The sequence below is a fragment of the Lynx canadensis genome, chromosome B1 (genome assembly GCF_007474595.2).
Source record: "Lynx canadensis isolate LIC74 chromosome B1, mLynCan4.pri.v2, whole genome shotgun sequence".
In the NCBI taxonomy this organism is placed as follows: domain Eukaryota; kingdom Metazoa; phylum Chordata; class Mammalia; order Carnivora; family Felidae; genus Lynx; species Lynx canadensis.
Genome location: NC_044306.2, coordinates 7,506,687 through 7,527,343, shown reverse-complemented (window position 1 = coordinate 7,527,343; position 20,657 = coordinate 7,506,687). Strand labels below are relative to the sequence as shown.

At 43.1% G+C, this 20,657-nt stretch overlaps 1 protein-coding gene across 2 annotated transcripts in view; it reads left to right on the top strand.

Annotated features, from left to right (window-relative positions):
- ASB5 (ankyrin repeat and SOCS box containing 5) overlaps positions 1-20,657 on the top strand; it is a 53,072-nt gene that overhangs the window by 28,056 nt on the left and 4,359 nt on the right. The window contains exons 1-5 of one of the 2 annotated variants that reach the window (XM_030312079.1): positions 1,391-1,611; positions 15,117-15,196; positions 17,374-17,481; positions 18,786-18,936; positions 19,099-19,233. In XM_030312079.1, coding sequence (XP_030167939.1) covers positions 1,488-1,611; positions 15,117-15,196; positions 17,374-17,481; positions 18,786-18,936; positions 19,099-19,233 — 598 coding nt within the window. In that variant the 5' untranslated portion in view covers positions 1,391-1,487. Of the gene's footprint in view, positions 1-1,390; positions 1,612-15,116; positions 15,197-17,373; positions 17,482-18,785; positions 18,937-19,098; positions 19,234-20,657 lie in introns of those variants that run through there. The other variant, XM_030312078.1, reaches the window with a different exon arrangement.

The following is a 20,657-nucleotide window of genomic DNA, read 5'->3' as shown; positions in this document are numbered from 1 at the left end:
GGACATGGAGAGAGAACGGACTGAATAAGCCCCTTCATCGACCACCCTTCAGCCTTCTCAGACCCCTAGGAATGTGCCCCCCATACAGACTGCCTCAGCTGAGTTGGCCCTGAGCTCATTTTCCTGGGAAGGTGTGGCCTCCTTTGTGGTAATGTAATATGCGTCCAGCTCATATACCCTTGCCCTTTGTATGTCAGTCATAGAATCCCAATCAAAGAATGGGATCAAAGAATGTTAGAGCCAGAAGACGGTCATCTTATCCAAGTTCTTCATTTACAGAAGTATCATTAAGCTGCTTGCCTCAGATCACATAGTTCGTAGGATTAAAGCTTAATTCAAGATAAGGGAAAGATATTGGTGTTTATTAGTGATGACTTGGAGGTAAATACTGGCGAGGTAATCTGGCAGCAACTATTAACGGGGTAGCGCATGGGAAATAATTTTACGCATGAAATGTTTTTGTTCTTACCCAGCTTGTTATGTAAAGGCAATACCCCAATAATTTTTTTTCTGTATATGCCAACAGAAGGTGGAGTCTAAAAAATAGTGATAAAAAAGTTAAAGGTGGTAACAGACTCTATGACCGTTTTTCATCAAGACAGATCTCAATATATTAATACTGTGTAACATGACCGCCAGCTCAGTTAATCCCTGGAGATCAACCATGGTTCAGTCGCTGCTCTTGACTCAGTCATGGACAGCGTACCCTGTTCTAACTTACATGCCAGCAAAAAATACGAGGCACAGGTGCAGTTTTTCCTCTCTGCTCTGCTCTGCCTTTTAGGGTGAAAGATCTGTTGTACTTAAATTGACCGCTGACGCCTTTTGGCCTAGAAATGACCTCCAAAAAAATCACAATAGTGAGCTGTGCCTATATAAATAATAACAGGACTGTGATTTTGTAGGGAAGCCAATTCTAAAGTTAGATTCTTACGAAACGAACATGAGCTACGTACCAGCTGATCCTAATGCACAAACACTGTTTACTCCCGAGGATGAAGAAGAAAGGCTAACCACTCACTGATCACAACAGAGCTTTCTGGCTCTACCGTTCTGTCTGTAGCTGTTTTCAAGGGACAATTTTACATGGGATTGACTTGTCAGTAATTCAAATAGGCTTTCATATTTTAAACGTAGAATTCATTTCTGTTCTGTTTCCCAGTAGGAAATGCAGTTTTACACATTTTTCCTTTCTGTATCATGCAAATAGTTAAATACTTCCGGCCGCTGCTGAGTCTCCACTTTAAAAATAGAAAATGCTACTGCGTTTCTGGCCCATCCCCCACCTGCTCCTTACTAACCCCGCTCCAAGTGTTTCTGAATAGAGCTCAGTATCCAGGCCATTCTCCAGTTAGCACACAGGAATCTTTGTGAAAGTCTCAAGGGAAGGAAAAAGTAGTTAGAAATCCAGTCGCTGGTATTTCTTCTGGCTAGAGCAATTGCACTTATGATACCTGGTTGTCGCAGACAGAAACGTCTACGACACGATGCCCGCAGATATTGCTGTTGAAAGGGACTGCGTACAGCAGATCCTCACGAAAAGAAGGCTAGCGAGTGTAGAAGAACGTTCTACTAAACGAAAAGCTAGCTGGGCTATTCTGACCAGTCAAGGTTAGTATAGCGGCCATTGCAAATCCGTTGGTATCCTGCAGTAAACTATGTTGACCTGTTTTCGCAAATACTAACTTTAAGCTGTGGGTGCTTTCCAGAACGCGGGTTCTGAAATGTAAATGTATGGCATGGCAGAGGACCGCACTGTTTTCACTTTTTAGTGTATGGAGAATGCATCTGTGGACCCATTTCTATGACCGTAGATTAAACACAACGGTAAACTCTTAGCCTCTGGGTTGTTTACCTCTCTGTTTCCGCAGGTGCTTCCAAGTTGGTATGGAAACAAAGAAAGATGCTGTTAAGCAGGAAAAGACTGTTCACAAGCCATCAAAGATGAACATTTTGAATCACTTAAATTGGACCAGAACGTAGGAGGGTGATGGAGGCAAGAAAATGAATAGAATGGGTTCCTTAGAATACGCTGACACAAAGTTATTAATTTTAGGAATAAAAAAATGTGAAACGTATAAAGGAGAATGAGCACAGTACCAGAAGGGAGCTTTGTGAGGAAATTAGTTTTAAAAAGAATACTCTAAATGTAAATTTTAGTGGAACACCAGTATGGTCAATAATAGACCTAACTGTTGGGAATGCGGACTCGAAGGTGACCCTTGTTCCAGGAAACCTCTATTTCCAAAAACGCTGCAAGACTTGCATTTACTGTGTAATAGATGAAATCTGAGAATATTACTGATAAAGTATTACAAATTTTAAAAATCTAAAAGAATGCTTTTAAATAGGATGAAATACTATCACTTCTTTAAAAGACTGAGAAAACTCCCTAATGCTTCCTCTCCAGCACACATTGCCTTTCAGTTACTTTTTAACTGTACAATTATCAATAAAAATTAAGTATAGATTAGCATGAATAGAAAGTAGTTGACTACAAAGAAGACAGTAGTGAGCAAGTGTTTATTGAGCGATTACTGTGTGCTAGGCATTGTGTTAGAGGTTGGAAAGCAGTAATAAATAGTCTCATCATTTGCACGGTCCTTAGATCCAGGAGGAATTTAGGCAATTATTGTAGAATAATTATTGTAGAGCATTTTGTTCCTTCTTCAGTGAAGACTAAATTACCTAAATATGCACTTGACCACAGGTACGAGCAGCATACAAGAGTTCGGCAAGGTGGCTAAAAACAAACAAACAAAATTAATTCAACTGGATGAGTCTCACACATTTTCACTTAAGACAGACTCCAGAGAAGTTGAAAATAAGCTGTAAAATTATATTTTAAAATCTAATTTCGTGTAGAGAAAATAGAGTTTTACACAATTTTCCTTGACATAGTTTAAATATATTAAAAATAAAAAGGAAATGTCCTATGCTTCAATAAAGAAAAAAAGTCTTGTCAAACTTTCATTAGATTTAGCTTCAAATGTTTCCAGCACTGTGAATGAGAATGTAAACAGGCCCATTTTGCTGAAGGTAATTTGATGACATATATCAGAATCTTAAGAATTTACTCTAAGCAGATAATTAGACACATTCACAAAAATAAGAAATAATATTAATTCCTCAAAACTAAAGGCCACCTAAACATTCAGTAGGAGATTAACTAAATAAATAATGGTATACCTATACAATGACATATGCATTATAACCATTTAAAATGTTGTAGAATTATATCTATAAATGAAAACAAAAGGTTAAAAATAATCTGAGTAGTATGGTTGCATCTTGATTAAAAAGTGTGCATTTAGAAAAAAATTAGTAAGTATATACAACAAAAGGTTTGGTTATGTTTGGAAAGCAGCATTGTGATTTTTGGTTTTTGATTACAATGTATTTTGATTTTGATTGACAATGTATTTATTGTCTTATTTAATTTCCCACTTTTATAATTGAATAAGAGAGTACAGCTATTGTTGCTACTATTGCAAATATACATATTATTATATGAGAATGTAGACAAGAATTCCACGGTTCTTTTTCATTTTTAGAAGGTAACGCTTCTTAGTGTGTTTAATTAGTTTGTTTTGTAGTATTTATTATGGATCCATTATGGATTAACAGCCTGCTAAGTATACTGTATGCTCTGTGGCTGAAGAGAAAATATTATATGATAAAGTTTCATTGAACATTCAAAAGGACTGAGTTTGCTTCCTGGATTTATCAGGTACTGATTTTAACTTGAAGCAAAGCATTTAATCACTGTCTCAGTCTTCTTGGGCTGCCGTAACAAAATACCACAGGCTGGTGCCTTAAACAACAGAAATTAAGTTTCTCATAGTTCTGGAGGCTTAGAGTCTAAGCTCAAAGTGCCCACACAATCAGGTCTTGGTGAGAACTGTCTTCCTAGCTTATAGTTGGCCACCTTCTCACCATATGCTCACATGGACTTTTCTTGGTGCATGTTTGTGGAGAGAAAGATCTCTCTCTTTTTATAAGTCCACCAACCCTATCAGATTAGGGCCCCATCCTCATGACCTTGCCTCCCCTTAATTACTTCCTAAAAGCTCTATCTCCAAATATAGTCAGCCACATTGGGTGTCAGGGCTTCAGCGTAGGAATTTGGTGGCAGACAAAATAATCCTGTCTTAGTCCACTTGTGCTGCTATAAAAAAAAATACCAGAGACTAAGTAGCTGATAACAGAATTTATTTCTCACAGCTCTGGAGTCTGGAAGTCCAAGATCAAGGTGCCCGCACAGTCATGTTACATGAGGACCCTCTTCCTGGTTCATCGCTGGCACCTTCTCACTGTGTCCTCCTGTGGTAGAAGGGCTCGGATGTCTCTGGAGCCATTTTTATAAGGGTACTAGTCCCCAATTCATGAGGGTTCCACCCTTATGGCTTAAATATTTCTCAAAGGCCCCACCTCCAAATACCATCACATTGGGCATCAGGATTTCAACATATGAATTTTAGGAGGACACGAGTCAGTCCATAGCACTGAATCTCAGTACAGTGGAAATAAGAGTCAGAGTTCTATTAAAGACACACTGAGGTTCAAACACTTCTCACACAGGCCCATTTAACCCTTATAACAACTGGAAAATGCAGACACCGCTGCCCCCATTTTATAGATGAGGAAACCAATTTAGCAACTTAATCTCACCGACTTGCAGTAGCAAATACATGATGGTCAGATGTCCAATGTAGATACGCCTTCCGTCCACAGCCGGGTTTGAAGCCCCCTCCACATCTCCACCTGACCTGTCAGGGTTCTCAGGAAGATCAACATGACTGTGTCTGAGGAAGCAGGAAGAGCCCACTGTGGAGCAGTGGTGAGGGAGACTGAGAAAATGCAAACGTGCAGAGTCGGTGCTGGGAACACAGGATGGCCACACCACTCACGCTCACTCTCAAGGAGCTGAGGTCTGTGGAAGAAAGAGGGCTTGCGCTCCTGCTGGAGCACTCCGAGGGTTTTCTGGACGAGAAAACTGTGGAGCCAGGCTCTGCGAGGAGGTCAGGGAGAAACCAGTCTAGTTTGGCGAGATAGAACCTTACTCTGAAAATTGGCATGGTCAAAAGACGACAGCCTGCTTTAACTTCCCCATTAAACCTAGCCTCAAGCTCCCATCCCTCAGGCTGACTGGGAACTTTATCGTTTTATTTTATTTTATTTTATTTTATTTTATTTTTTTATTATTTTATTTTATTTTATTTTAATGTTTATTTATTTTTGAGAGAGAGAGACAGAATATGAGTTGGGGGGGGTGTGGGGGAGAGACAGACAGGATCCGAAGGAGGCTCCAGTCTCTGAGCTGTGAGCACAGAGCCTGATGCGGGGCTCAAACCCACGAACTGTGAGATCATGACCTGAGTCGAGGTCGGATGCTTAATCGACTGAACCCCCCAGGCACCCCAAGAACTTTATCATTTTAATAATGTCCCCTCACATCCTTTTCTTCCGCTTTGTGCCGAGGTGGGAGCTGAATGCCAGTGCACTAGGGAGGTGCACTTGGCCTCCAGGCCCCAGGCTTCCTGCTGATGAGCCTGCTGGCCGAGCCATTAATCCCTTGAAACAAGTTCAGCAAATCTTAAAGCTTAAGATGTAAAGCATGCAACTTTGTCCTGAAGGTGGGGACACAAGGGCGAGGGCCCCTCTCTTCCTCTGCCTGTCACCTCTCAGGGGTGTGGCCAAGGCCTGGACACTGGCATCTGGTGCCTCAGGACCAGCATTAAAAACCATCCCTGTGGCTCTCTGCCTCTCCTTCCCTCCATTCCTTTGCCTCTCCCCTCTCACACCTCCCTCCCGCCTCTCTATCCTCCTTTCTCTTGGCTATCTTCTCCTCCCTCTACCCACCCTCTACCCTCTTCCCCCGCCCAGTGTCTAACTCTCCCCGTAAGGGAAGCTACCACTTCTGCTTTTTGGACTTCTTAAGCCCCAAGGATCAGAGCAGGCAGACCAGCGAAGCAGACAGACAGCCACAAAAGAAGGAAAATTGAGCTGGGGGAGATGATCCAAAAAAAGAAAAAATTGGGGGAACGCGTACAAGAGTCCAGTTTAACATAAGCATGGGGCATGTGAAGGCAAGTAACAGAAGATAAAAACAGAAAGTCTCATCCACATGGCAGATAATCTTTTATTCTAGGATGGGCATGTGAGTGGCGAGCCATTCAAGGTTTTGAGCCTGAGAGCAACATGGTCCTAAAGGTGTTTTCGGGCTCACAACAGCCACTCGCTGTTGTGTAGCCCGACCATGTGTGCCCAGCATGGGGTGTGACTGCCATGGGAACGGGGGCCTTTTCTAATTTTCCTCAAGGCACCTTGTGGGCTGGCTGGAACTCTAGGTGCTTTTGGAAGTTTAATTCAATGACAGTATTAAGGATGGTGGGAGAGAGATGGGCATGAGGAAGACCATCCAAACTGAATTCAAAAGGAAGTGGACCATACTTAATTCATCTTTGTGTATCTCTGGCATCTAGAAGGGTGAAAATTGCTTAGGAGAGCACCATAAACGTTTAATAAATGAACAAATAGTGGGTGAATGTGAAGGGCAAGATTATTGCTTGAGGAAATACTCTTAGGACTCATTGATGGGGGGGGGGGGGGGGAGTGGCTTGGGGCAATGGAAGAACCAATGAATTTAGGAGTCAGGGCCCCCAAGCTCTAGAGCATCATGTGATTTTGAACATTTATTCATCAACGAACATTATTAATGGGCTAAGTATTGGGGGGCATGGCAATGAATAAAATACATCAAGTCCTGCTTTCCAAGATCTTATATACTAGCGGCAATTATAAGAAGAAAAATAAAGCAGGGTAGAGAGACAGAATGAAGAACAGGACAGGGAGGACTTCTTAGAAGATGGCCAAGGAAGGGCTCTCTGAGAAGGTGACGTGCCAGGGCAGAACAGAGGTCACCAAGAAAGCCAGGTGCAAATTTCACGAAGAGGCACGGCAGGCAGAGTGAACAGAAGTCCATGAGGCGTGCTTGAGGAAAAACAGTGAGGCCAGTGTGGCCGATGGAAGGGGTCGGAGGTAGAACCTGAGATCAGAGACGAGCCTGGGGACACCGGTGGCTCACAACGACGACGTCAGATGTTACTTTGGGCAAGAAAGGAAGCCACTGGGTTCTCCGTGACTTAAGAAGAATCATTTCGGCTCCTGTGGTTCCAACGGACTATTGGAAGGTCACGAGTAGAAGCACACAGACCAGTCAGCAGGCTTTTGCGGCACGTCAGGCGAGGGAAATCGTGGCCGGTAGCAGAGCAGCAGCAGTGAGGGTTATGACAGCCAAAGTCCGGACTACACTGGAGGGCGAGAGGCGGGAGACTGACTGGTATCTGCCTGCGGGATGTCAGGAATAGAAACGAAGGATTACACGGAAGCTTCTGGCCTCACAGCACCTGGATGAGTGGCATTGTCAGGAAGTGGGTAGGAGATCTAGGAGGAGTCCGGCACGAGTTCGGCTTTCCATGTGAAGTGGAACTGCCCGCTTAAATACCCAAGTGGAGGAGTTGGAAGAGCCAGCTGGAAATTTAAGTCTGGAATTTAGAGGCGGGAGCTGGTCTGGAGATGCAAATTTGGGCTCATCAACACGCAAATAATATTTGTACTGAAGGGACCAGAAGAGATTCCCCCTAAGAGCGAGTGTAGGCAGATGCTAGGAGTCCGCTTGGGTTGAAGAAAATTCCCAAAAAAAGAAGTACTGAGCCAATGATAACTAACTCCCTCCTTGCAGAGGAGCATATGAAACAGCGACCATGTATGAAGTTGCCTTGAAAATGGTTGTGCTTACGTTTAAGACCATATTATTAGGGCCAGGTGATGGGGGGACGGTATTGTTTAAAACCATACAGAAGCAAAAAGAAATAACTGGTTTTGAGAGAAAGGTGACAAGTTTAGTTTTAGAAATGTATCGACATGATTGACCCAGGTGAACATCCAGGAGTAAATTTCAGAATTGGCACAAAAGTTTTTGGGAAGCCCAGGGAAGAGACTTAGGAGATAATTGTCCCTAAATTTTGACCATTCTCTATTTATAGCCCCCTACAGATATCTAAGTAAGAGGAGCTAAAGCTTCATAACCTTAAGTAAGTTAAGTTGTTCTACCCTCCTGTTTAGAACAGGTCGCAAAAAGCTCACGGGGCGGATATTTGGAAATAATTGTTGAAAAGGGAATTTGGATTGTTTTTGACAGATTTCAAATGTGTTTGCTACTATGCTAAGTAGTTCACAGTGACTCCAACCCTGTGATGTATAGAGATTTATCCTTCCCATTATGGTTGAGAAAACTGACGTTCAAGAGGTTAATTACTACCAAGTTCACAAGTAGGATCTGTGCCAGAATTTGAACTCAGATCCACCTGAAGATGTCCAGCGTGCTCTGCCCACAGCCCCAGTGACCAGTGACAAGTAATTGGAATGACTAGATAGTCTCCTCCAAGAGCAGCACTGTTACCTGAGCAAGGCCTTACAGTCTCTTTCTCTCTTGATTTCGGATATTCGTGGCTATCATAGTGAAATCCCTGCCTTCACTTTGTTAGAAATCCAGCCTTTTTTTTTTAATGTTACTTATTTTTTGAGAGAGAGACAGAGCATGAGGGGCAGTGGAGGGGCAGAGAGAAAGGCAGACACAGAATCTGAAGCAGTCCCCAGGCTCTGAGCTGTCAGCGCAGAGTCCAATGCGGGGCTCGAACCCACAAACCACGAGATCATGACCTGAGCCGAAGTCGGACGCTTAACTGACTGAGCCACCCAGGCGCCCCAAGTCTTTTTTTTTTTTTTTTTTTTTAATTTGAGCTCAACCCCAGAACTTTTTTCATTTACCTGTTGTCTTTTTCTGTTCGGGACCAGACACTGTCTTCTTAGGAGATAATGACGGGATCCTAGACTGTGAACAAGAAACCAATTAGAGTAAGTTGCATACCCATGCAATTCACCACTTAGACCTAAAGTTTCCAAGGCACAGCTGTGGCCTGTGGTTTTCAGATCTGGACGAGATTTTTCTGAGGAAACTTTCAGAGAGGCAACAGTGATGGAAAAAGAGGACAGTCTCAAGCTTGGGAGGGACTGGTTTTAACAGCGTAATGCTTCTCTCCTTGTCAGGCGTGTTCTCATGGGTTTATGTAGCTCTATTTATGTGGTTAAACAGAAAAGTACACCATCAAGGTCCGTAAATGCCTGGTGATTTTTTAATTATTTTGTAAACCCGTGAGGAGGGATGGGCCAGATGTTGAGCCTGAAGCTTATCTGCATTTTGGGATCTTCTTTAAACAAAATAATACAAAATTACAGAGTCTTAGAAAGTGTCTGTGCAATGGAGGGGTCCTGAACTTAAGTTTGCACTGGCTTCATGGTAAATCCACTGCCATTTTGAAGAAGATAGTTGATTTAATGCTTTATAGCAAAGGGAGTTGTAAAATGCATTAACATTTGGTACCGATTCATATAGGAAGATGTCATTGCTTCCCATCTGTCCTTATAATTTCCTGTTTGAGATAAGTGTCCTGACTTTCGTATTTTGAGACCAACTGAGCAAAGTGGGAGTGACCCAAACACAGAGAGCCCTCTGCACCACTGCCAGTGCGAGGTTAGCTCTGGAATGAGGCTACGTCCTACTTCCGCACATGGGACTAAGGAGAGCCAGGCACAGACTCTTTAAGAAGCAGATTGGTGTCATCATCGCTATGGGTAGAGCTCTCATTGTAATGCTTGGAGTTTATTGCAAGGCATATACTGTAAAGAAAAAATTAGGTAGGATAAGCAATTTGTCAAAGAGGAATGATCGGTAAGAAAAGGCAGTTTTGAAAAATAAATCCGATTTTAAAAGCTGTTTCGTTTTGGGTGGTGAAAGGTCATGTTACAAGGAGCTTAGAGGTCCTTAAGATGGCCGAACAGAGCTAGCAAACGACGAGCGAGTTTTGTTTTGTTTTTATGTTGATAAAAGAAAGATATGAGTCGGATTTACCTCAACAGTGGCTGGCTTGAAGTGCCATGGGGAGATGGCGATTTAGGTACGGTATACACTCTTACCAAAGCGTATTTATCTAAGAAAGAGAATGTTTTTGCTCTAGCCATGCGATGTTTACAGACAGGGTAGGCTCTCTCCCTGTAAATTATATACCAGATGTCTGGGGACTGGTGGTGTTTCTAAATATAGTCAAGTTACCTCCGTGTGGCACAGCGCGGCCTTCACAGAAGGCACCCGATCAGCCTGGCGAAAGTTACAGGCGTTTTGTAAAACTAATTTTCACACTAATTCATCCTAAAGAGTTAAAGTGGACACTTAAAAAAATCTTAGCTAGCCAGTTAAAGTCTGACAAGATTGTAAAGTTCCTGAACTGTTGTATATGAAGCTATGTGTAATTTTGCTTGGTTTTGAGAGAAAGTGTGTCAATCGTTCTAATATAAAGCATGTCCATGTTGAAAGGGACGATATTTTATATGCAACACAGCTGAATGGAAATTTGCAGTTGCCGAATATCAGATTGTGAAGGCAGGAAATACGGAGGGGTGGAGGCTTAGGTCAAAACAGGAACCGGAATTTGATCTCGTGCCTGTGATTCTCACACGTTATGGATTCATTTCAGAGATTCCTCTCCAGCATTACCGGGAATGAGGTGGGGTCGCTTGGGAGTTAAGCAAGCAGAGTTCAAACAAACAAGGTGCCTCGAGTCCCATGCACGTGCTATAGGTCACTCCTTCGGTAGATGGACATACCTACACTTCAAAAAAACGTAGCACGAGGTGTTGTTTGTTGGCTTAAATACATTTATAAATCATTCAGGTGCTTTAGTTTATTAAACTGATAGCACTGAAAATTATTTTAATGCTGTTGTTTATGGTTCGAGTTTCTCTAGTTTTGGAAAACAATTATTTTTCCCTAAAATTCCTACTAGAAGCCCCCCTATTTACCAGTTTGTTTAGCAAAGACCACCAGGTTATTACTTACAGAGCAGGCTCTGTACTTGCTCATTCCCGGTCCCCCTCTCAACCCTGTCTGACTGTTGCTGGTGCTTGTCCCATTTTTGGTGGAAACCGAATCTTGGAAAAGTTAGATGACTTCATGGAAGCCACTGTCCTAAACTGGGATGCGAATCGTGGCCTGCCTGGCCCCTCCGTCTCTTTCCTCCTGAGCTTCTGTGCTCTAGCTTTATCTGTGTCTCATTTAATTCTCCTGCTCCCCGCCCCTCCCCCAACCTTCCACCCACTCCCCCATCCCCAACCCAGTTCTTGTAGGAATAATGGCAGACAGCAGGGGGCCCATGCTTGATCTCTGCCTGATGGGCCAAGAGATTCCTCATCCAGCATATCTCCAGTGGTTTTGTAACTGACCTCCCACCACGCTGCCCTGTAGATTACGTTTCACTCCCTTGTCATGCCTTTGGAGGTCATGTAAATAGAAACAGTACCAAAGACACAAAGGGAAAACCTGGCTCAGCTTTTTCTCTCCCCACCATAATAGACCTAAGTCTTGGTGAAAAAGAAATTGAAGGTGCCACAGAAAGCTGTGTGACAGCCTGGGGGACAAGTGGTGGTTGGGGTACGGGGCGGTACCTTCAAATACTTCCATTTCTTTATTTTGGTCCTTCTGTTGCCTGTTTTCTAAATGATCCTTCTCCTTTCTTCCCCCCACCGCCTTCTTTCATGAACACCAACAAGCAATGCTGAAATTGTTCAGAAGTACAATACAACGATTTTGATGGGCAAACACATTAGTTTGCAAAAGGGGGATATCAGATTGCCGTCAGCTACAAATATTGTTCGCTTTGCTGCCCCTTAAAGGTCTTCATAAATATACTAGATAGAAATGAGCCCAAAATGAACCAAAAGGCTATTTCTCTAAACTTTTCCCAGTCTCAACATCTGGTTAATTGCCATTTAGCTAGTGACAATGAAAGAATAGGCAGCAATAATGAATCGGCATCATGTAATTCAGCGTGTATCTTTCAGAGGTAAATTAAGGTAATGAATTTATTGAGCCAATATACAGGAGAGAAAACATGATCATTACAATCATTATAAATACTATAAATGATTATTTAAATTTATATATTTAAGCAAGGATTACTTAAAACTTTATTAATTTACTACTGCTCTTCTGAGCAAGCTGAACTTAGTGATTTCACATATGTGATCTCTTTGAAAAGTTGTTATAATTTCCTTATTTAAATCTTCACAATGAAATTGATACGTGTTCTTAAGTTCTCCAGAGTTTCACTCAGCAGTCAAGTTTACTTTAATGATAAAACAAACGTGTATGACTTTTATTTTTATTTTTAAAGTTTATTTATTTTGAGCAGGGGAGGGGCAGAGGGCGAGGGAGAGAGGGAATCCCAAGCAGGCTTCTCATTGCCAGCACAGAGCCCGATACAGGGCTCGATCTAATGAACCATGAGATCATGATGTGAGCTGAAATCAAGAGTCGGATGCTTAACGGACTGAGCCACCCAGCTACTCTGACGAGTATGATTTTTAAAGCATCAGGTTTCACCTCAGAAGCTGAAACTCAAAACATAGCTGTTCCCCCAAATAATATTATTTACGATGGCGACGTTGCACTTTGTTTAGCGAGAACATAACGTTCTAACTTCTTAGAAATGATTGCTTTGTCGCCAAATATTGTCCTATCAACAAATATTTATTGCTGTGCATTTCAATCCTACTTTTAATATATAATAGGAGCGTTGCACACGGGAAAGAAAGAATGCCCAAAAGCTAATAACGGTAAATCTTCTTTCGGTTGACAGCTCAAAGAATTGGATGTCTGGCTTGCTAATCTTCTGAATAAGCAAGAAATAATGCTGGCTGGAAAGGGAGAACAGAGCAGTGTCATAACCAACTCCAGTTAGATTATGTAGCTCTCTTTAAATGATGTTTCTCTTGGCTCTCATTTCTCAGCTTTAAAGTAGAACTAATAGGGGTGCGTGGGTGGCTCATTCAGTTAAGCGTCTGACTCTTGGCTTCAGCTCAGGTCAAGATCTCAGCGTTCATGAGATCGAGCCTTGTGTAGGGCTCTGCACTGTCAGCGCAGAGCCTGCTTGGGATTCTCGCTGTCCGTCCCTCTCTGCCCCTTCCCCACTTGCACTCTCTCTCTCTCAAAAATAAATAATTTAAAGGAAAAATTTAAAAACTAGAACTAATAGTTGTCTATGCCTCGGCGAGTGTGAGGAGGAAGGGGGATCATGCACACGGTGCTGGCACAGGTGTCCCATGTCCCACCGCGTGTCCCACGCGGCGCAGGCTGGGCATCGGCCACCATTACCGTTACTGGTACATCAGGGGTAACGGGAAGAGAAGCTGTGCCCCCTTGCCCTCGGGATTTGTGTCTTCCACAACATCCCATGATATCACCGGATGTAAAAAAGACTGATGATGGGCAGTTGCCTTCTGCCCTCTTTACCACGTTCACTCGGTCATTTCATGAATCCTGTGATATGTGGCCCACATTTTATTCGGTGAAATCGTTTGGACCTCCCTTACGGTGTTCTGGCAGAGTTCTTCTGTGAGACCATAATTGAGGAAGCCTGGGTCCATGTGAGACTTCTTCAAAGGTATGAAATCATAGGAGCAATGACGTGTTTCTAAAGTACTACACCTTACCGCGTTTCCCCTAATTTCCTGACCTATTCAGAAAGCTTCAGACACGCTTTTCATATAATGTCTGTTTCTAACAGCTAAGTGACTTTATTTAAATTGTACCAGGACTGACCAGCAGGGTTTTTAAACATTATTTTTGTTTATTGCGTCCTGTGGATCCTCGAAAGGAGGAAGAGGGAGTAGACAAGAAGACAGATACTAGCGAACATAATCCCATTACATCAGGAAGGCTCTCCCTCTAGCTAGCAGTGCTTCAGCTTATCAGCCAATGAGACCCCTTAAAGGAATGTTTTTCTGATTGGCACGTTCTGCATGTTTAATCACTGAAAAACCTCCACGGTGATCTCTCGTGTAGATTAAATAGAATCAACCATGCTGATCCTGTTTAAATTACAAGAAAATCACCGGGCACCAAGCCGGTATCATATAAAACCACCTGGGTGGACCACAAGGGTGGGAGAGATAGGGGTGGTTGGATGCCAGATGGCTCTGGGGGAGAGAAGGACATGGGATTTCCACACGGGAGGGCACTGATTTTCTAATGGGAGGGGCGCATAGGCACGTAAGAAGGGGGAACTTGGGGGACAAGGTGGGTCAGTGCCTTTTTCTTCAGGATGTAGGGTTGGAGGGGTTGCCGACCATTGGTATGTGGAGAATCAGCGACCCCTGAGGGAGCCCTTGGCATTATCAGTACCATTTCAAACATCAACGATAGTCTGCTCCTCCCAACCCGCGACACCCCTTTCGAGGGCCCACTGGGCTTGTTCGAGGGCGCAGGACGTAGGGGTCAGCTACTCATTCTCCTTGGCAACCTGGCATAGCCCCTTTACACCTCAGGGCAAACTATAAGGAGAGGACAGTCTGGGGGTGCAGAGAGAGGGGGGCATGGCAGGGTGGGCATAGAAAGTAGAGAGGTGGGGTGCTCCTGCTGCTAGCCTTCTTAAAAGTGCCCAAAAAAGATTTTGGGGGGCGGGGCACCTTGGTGGTTCAGTCCGTTAAGCGTCCGGCTTCGGCTCAGGTCACAATCTCACAGCTGGTGAGTTCAAGCCCCACATCGGGCTCTGTGCTGACAGCTCAGAGCCTGGAGCCTGCTTTGGATTCTGTGTCTCCCTCTCTCTCTTTCTCTCTCTCTTCCCCTCCCGTTTGCACTCTGTTTCTCTCTCTCAAAAATACACAAACATTAAAAAAAAAAGTTTTTTGGAGTTCTGAGAAACCATGAAACAGGTACTTTTGGGGCATATCTAAGGGAACTTAATCCTCCCCTTCTTTGGAAGACAGTTCAAAAGGTACAGTAGGTCTGGATTGGTCAGTTCCAGAACATGCTTTATAGCCCTTGGCATTCTGAAACTGCCAGGCTGGATCTTTTAGACAAGAATCAGACTTCCTGGTATATGGTCAGGTGTCTCAGTCACCTTGTTGAACACAGACTCTGAAGAGTGTGCATTTCCAGGAACTGAGTGTGTCCGTCAGGGTTCACTTCTACTCACAGATCTCGTCTTCTTTTCCAACAGGTTCCTGGGCAGACCGGTCACCACTACATGAAGCAGCAAGTCAAGGTCGTCTTCTTGCTCTGCGAACACTGCTATCCCAGGTGACGTATTAGCTACGGCTGGAAATACATCCCTGTCCCATGACCGTAGAACATTAACTTTCAAAAGTAATCAAAGAAAAAAGAATAAAGCTTCTTAATAAATGCTACCAGTCTTTTTTGTTTTAACCCCTTATCAGTCAGCTCTCTACTTTGCATTTAGCTTTGAGATTTCTTTATAAATATTTTGGCATAATCCTATGTCTTAATATACCGAGTTTTCTCATACAGTATACTTGCTCACTGAAACATATTTCAGCAAGAAGTCACTGGACGTATGTATTATTCATTTAGCACTTCAACTATGCTTTACTCTATACAATGTGTGCAGCTAATTGCAGAGAAAGTTTGGTCACAAAATATCCAAAAAGGGGTAATCAGAGCAGATGCCCAAACAAGCTTTTTTACATTAATCTGTCCTCTGTGATGGCGAATTACCCGTGAACGCTACAGAGCGATCACTTCTCTCCCTGCCCACTCCTCAGACTCACCAGAGGAGAAATGAAAAGCATAGATTCCTTACAGAAACACAGAGCACTCTGGCTTAGCCTGTGCGTTGTTAAAATTGAACGACGTGATTCAGAAGCACACCCAGATCTGGAAGTCATTGTCCCGGTGCTTCCTGGTATCCGGGAGAAAGGGATGCTCTCGGGTGGCTGTGTGGGAAGGAAAGGCAGTGATGCCCGGGTTCCAGGACATGGCCCTGGGACTCAGGGCACCTGCATGCCAGGTGGGTTCTTAAAGTGGATCACAACCTTCCTGACCTTCCTTTCTTCATCTATAAAGGGAACATGTAGGACAAGCTGCTCCTGTAGGGCTGTCCTGTGATAACAGAGTGACCATTTTGTTTGCTCATCACTTGATGGGGGGAAAAAAAACCCACCCTCAGAAAAGTCAGTAATTTTCTAAACGTAACCCACTCGGTCCCCCCAACCACCTACAGAAACCCTCACGCAGTTCTTTGAGAGGAGAGCAGTCTCACGATATTTTTCGACATGTATCTCATACACCCACACGCCAGCCAGGAAGAGTCCGAGGCTGCCCCCAGAGCCCGATGGGAAACAGAATCCAGACCTCTTCAGACGCTCGGCCACCTGGTCACCCCGGCGGGTGGCAGTTAGGAATTGGCTCCTTCAAGTCTGACTGCTGGCTAGACAATTCGAAATCTGTGAAAAGATAACTTAAGGGATCTAAAAAGTTGCCACCTGCTAGTGACAAAGAATGGGGGCGAATCTTTTCTTGCCTTCATTTTAAGATTCATCCCGGTATTCCAGGCCATGGCAGTGCGTCATGTTATGGGGGTTTGGCCACGAAAATCTTCCTCTTACGGTGTTTAGTATGATGGTCAATAGACAGTGAGTTACCAAAAATAGCAGGAAAGCACAGAATCTCCTGTCCTAATATTTAATTAGTTTAGTCCGACATCATTAGTTTAACTGGAATAAAGTGTTTTATTGGTTTTGATTTGATTTTTAAAGTGTGTACTTGGTTTTGATTGGATAATAAAATAAGATGGAACTCTTGCCATAGGCGGGGCCCTGTAACAATAACTGCTTTACATACGTGATGCTGTTTAATCCTCACGATGACCCTAAAACTTAGAGGTTAAGGTACTCACCCAAATTAAAATAATTACTGCATTCTGGAACAAGGCTTCAAGCCCAAGTGTCACTGACTTGATGATCAGAGCTCTCAACCACAAGAATAGAACCTAGTCACTCCTATCCAGTGACAAAAGTTCACAACATGGCTCACTACAGTTTAGACTATTTTCCCCCCAGTCTGGGCTAACCTGTAATTTCACAGCCCCAAATCAAAACAAGTGACCCGGCCTATCAACGGTCTCCACTTCTACAAAGTAAAAAAGAAAACAATAATAGTAATCAAACCAATTCATAAAGACCACAGAAAGTTAAGGAGGTGGAATTTTATGAAAATATTCAGAATCTACTAAACAAAACAATTTAGCCACTACAGGGTTTAGATACGGTGGTGGTGTTACAGTATTGACGAGTTTTGACAACGGACTGCCTCTATGGCGTCTGAACTGGCCTTTCCTGCTGAACTTATACCTGCCTCCCTGAGTCTTTGGTCTTTTGTGTCACTCACTAATGACCTTTATAAAGATGATTTCGTATACTTTCTTGCTCACCTTTCAAAATCATCCATGTCGTGTTTAGGGTTACAACGTAAATGCAGTTACCATAGACCACATCACCCCACTGCACGAAGCCTGCCTTGGAGACCATGTGGCATGTGCCAGAACTCTGCTGGAGGCTGGAGCTAATGTAGGTACCGGTTAAAACCATTAATCACTTCACGTCTACTGACTAAGACAATCCACAAAGTTCTCATGTGGCGTTTCTTTCCTTAGTAGTTTTCAAAAATTGCAGAATAATAAGAAATCACTTTGCTTCAGTGTTCTCAGTGCGCTCCAAGAAGGATTTCTAGTCATTGCAAAAACGGGTAGCATGCTGACCTGAGTCGAATTCGGACACTTAACTGACTGAGCCACCCAGGCGCCCCAGGATGTTTTTCTTTAGATAAATTTCTCAGAAACACAATTTCCCATTTCTCTGATTTACCACCAGCAAGGAGACCTCACCACAACGTTTGTCACCATCACATTTCTGGACTTTTTTCCTAGTTGAAAGGCACCTGACCGTTGAATTCATTTTTGTTTGACTCTTGAGCATGTATTGATTTCCATGACTTTTACTAGCTGCATGGCCACTCTTGTGACTGACTCATCTACCACATCATATTTCTGTTTATCTCTTGACTTTTAAAAGCTTTGCTTAATTGGTGCAGCCACTCTGGAAAACAGTGTGGAGGTTCCTCAAAAAATTTAAAATAGACCTACCCTATGACCCAGCAGTAGCACTGCTAGGAATTTACCCAAGGGATACAGGAGTACTGATGCATAGGGGCACTTGTACCCCAATGTTTATAGCAGCACTCTCAACAATAGCCAAATTATGGAAAGAGCCTAAATGTCCATCAACTGATGAATGGATAAAGAAATTGTGGTTTATATACACAATGGAGTACTACGTGGCAATGAGAAAGAATGAAATATGGCCCTTTGTAGCAACGTGGATGGAACTGGAGAGTGTGATGCTAAGCGAAGTAAGCCATACAGAGAAAGACAGATACCATGTGTTTTCACTCTCATGTGGATCCTGAGAAACTTAACAGAAACCCATAGGGGAGGGGAAGGAAAAAAAAAAAAAGAGGTTAGAGTGGGAGAGAGCCAAAGCATAAGAGACTCTTAAAAACTGAGAACAAACTGAGGGTTGATGGGGGGTGGGAGGGTGGGGAGGGTGGGTGATGGGTAGTGAGGAGGGCACCTTTTGGGATGAGCACTGGGTGTTGTATGGAAACCAATTTGACAATAAATTTCATATATTGAAAAAAAAATACATAAAAAAAAAAGCTTTGCTTGTTGATGCGTATGAGCTAAATATCCTCTGTCATATTTACTGCACACATTATCCCAGTGATTTCTGTTGGGTCGTAGAACTTTGAAATGCCTAGCGTTTAATCTCGTACGGCTCTGTGACTCTCGTTGCTGAACTCTGGCTTGGTTTAGGTAAACGCAATCACGATAGATGGCGTGACTCCATTATTCAATGCGTGCTCACAAGGCAGTGCCAGCTGTACAGAACTTCTTCTGGAATACGGTGCCAAACCCCAGCTGGAGTCCTGTCTTCCTTCTCCCACACATGAGGCCGCCAGCAAAGGTGACTTAGTTATGGGATTAGGTGACAAGGGGAGGAAGTCCCTTTAGCAACGTGGAGTGCTGCATTTTGCTTTCAATGAGTAACTGCAGGGAACAGCATGAGGTGAGGCGCATGGAGGTGGGCAGTGTCGAGAGTAAGCTCCTCTCTACTTTGTGTTGGCAGGCCATCACGAATGCCTAGAGATACTGATATCCTGGGGCATAGATGTTGACCAAGACATTCCTCATCTGGGAACTCCTCTGTACGTAGCTTGTATGTCACAGCAGTTCCACTGCATCCGGAAGCTTCTTTATGCTGGTAATTTTCTTTAAAACCTCTCTCGTTCTGTCCGTACACGTAAGCAATGATTCAGATCCATATTTGTGTCTCTGAATAAACTGTGTAAAGATATCTCCTTGCTAAAAATGTTCTTATTCTAAGCATTGTTGCATGTAAGTACATAACCCATAAAAAAAGGAATTGCATTCTTGATAATTCACAAGCTTTATCTCACAAGTCCTAAAGTCCCCCTTGTAAAGATCATACAGCGTAAAACCTCAAGGTTGATATAGTGTTGCCAAATATGTATTTCTTCATGAATAAATCCATCACAAGGAATTTGAGGGGTAGTAACTGCTTAGCTACCTTGTCTTCTACCAATCATAAGAGCTCATGTGCTCGCCCCGACTTTGTCCTGTCCCATTTACCTACAAAGACTTAACGGCCTTTTCTTCTAACTTGAAACAAACCTATGCCTCAGCGTTCAGTGTTAGCCTCCTGAAAACTTGTCCTAATCTTTTGAGACCATAATGGTGTCTCCCCCTATAGGAACAGGAGCTTTTTTAAAAAAATTTTTTTTCTTAATGTTTATTTGTTTTTGAGACAGAGACAGAGCATGAACGGGGGAGGGTCAGAGAGAGGGAGACACAGAATCTGAAGCAGGCTCCAGGCTCAGCTGTCAGCACAGAGCCCGACGCAGGGCTCGAACTCGCGGACGGTGAGATCATGACCCGAGCCGAAGTCAGATGCTTAACTAACTGAGCCACCCAGGCACCCCAGGAACAGGCGCTTTTGAGGATGTGGATTATGTCTTTTTCCCCATCATCTCCTTTCCCTACCACAGCGCCTCCCACGTGGTAGGTGCTGAAAATACACGTAAAATGAGTAAAAGGATTTCCATGCTTTTTACTGTTTCTGCCATCATTTGGCCTCTGATACGCTCATAATGTCTTAGCTAAATGATAAGCTTCTTGCAGGCAGTTTCTACTTCGTTAGTTCACTCCCGTCATATCTGTTAAGTCTTAAATAGGACTTCTGCTAATAACCGTTGACACACTCTTATTTTCTGGCTGTGATCGCCCACGAATTTGTAGAACTAGAAGAGTTTCTTCTTTGTTGCCTTTTTTCTTCTCTTTTCTTTTCTTTTACTTTGCTAGGAATATTATTATTTCCACCAGACATTTTATATTGGGTAAGAAAGAGAATGCTGTTGGTAATTGTGGACTGATTGTTATTATCAGGCTCTGTCCTCCCATAAAACTAACATAACCAATAGAGTTTATGCTTTCTCCATGGAGATTTTGTCATGGACTGTCATTCTTTCACTAAACATTGTGTATTTGATGAAAGAATATGAAAACAATTACATTTATTGAAATGTGAAAGTAGCAGGGAGGCCTGAAGGGACCCTTAAAACATACTGCTTCTCGTAAACATCGTTAGTTTTATTGATAGTATCAGAA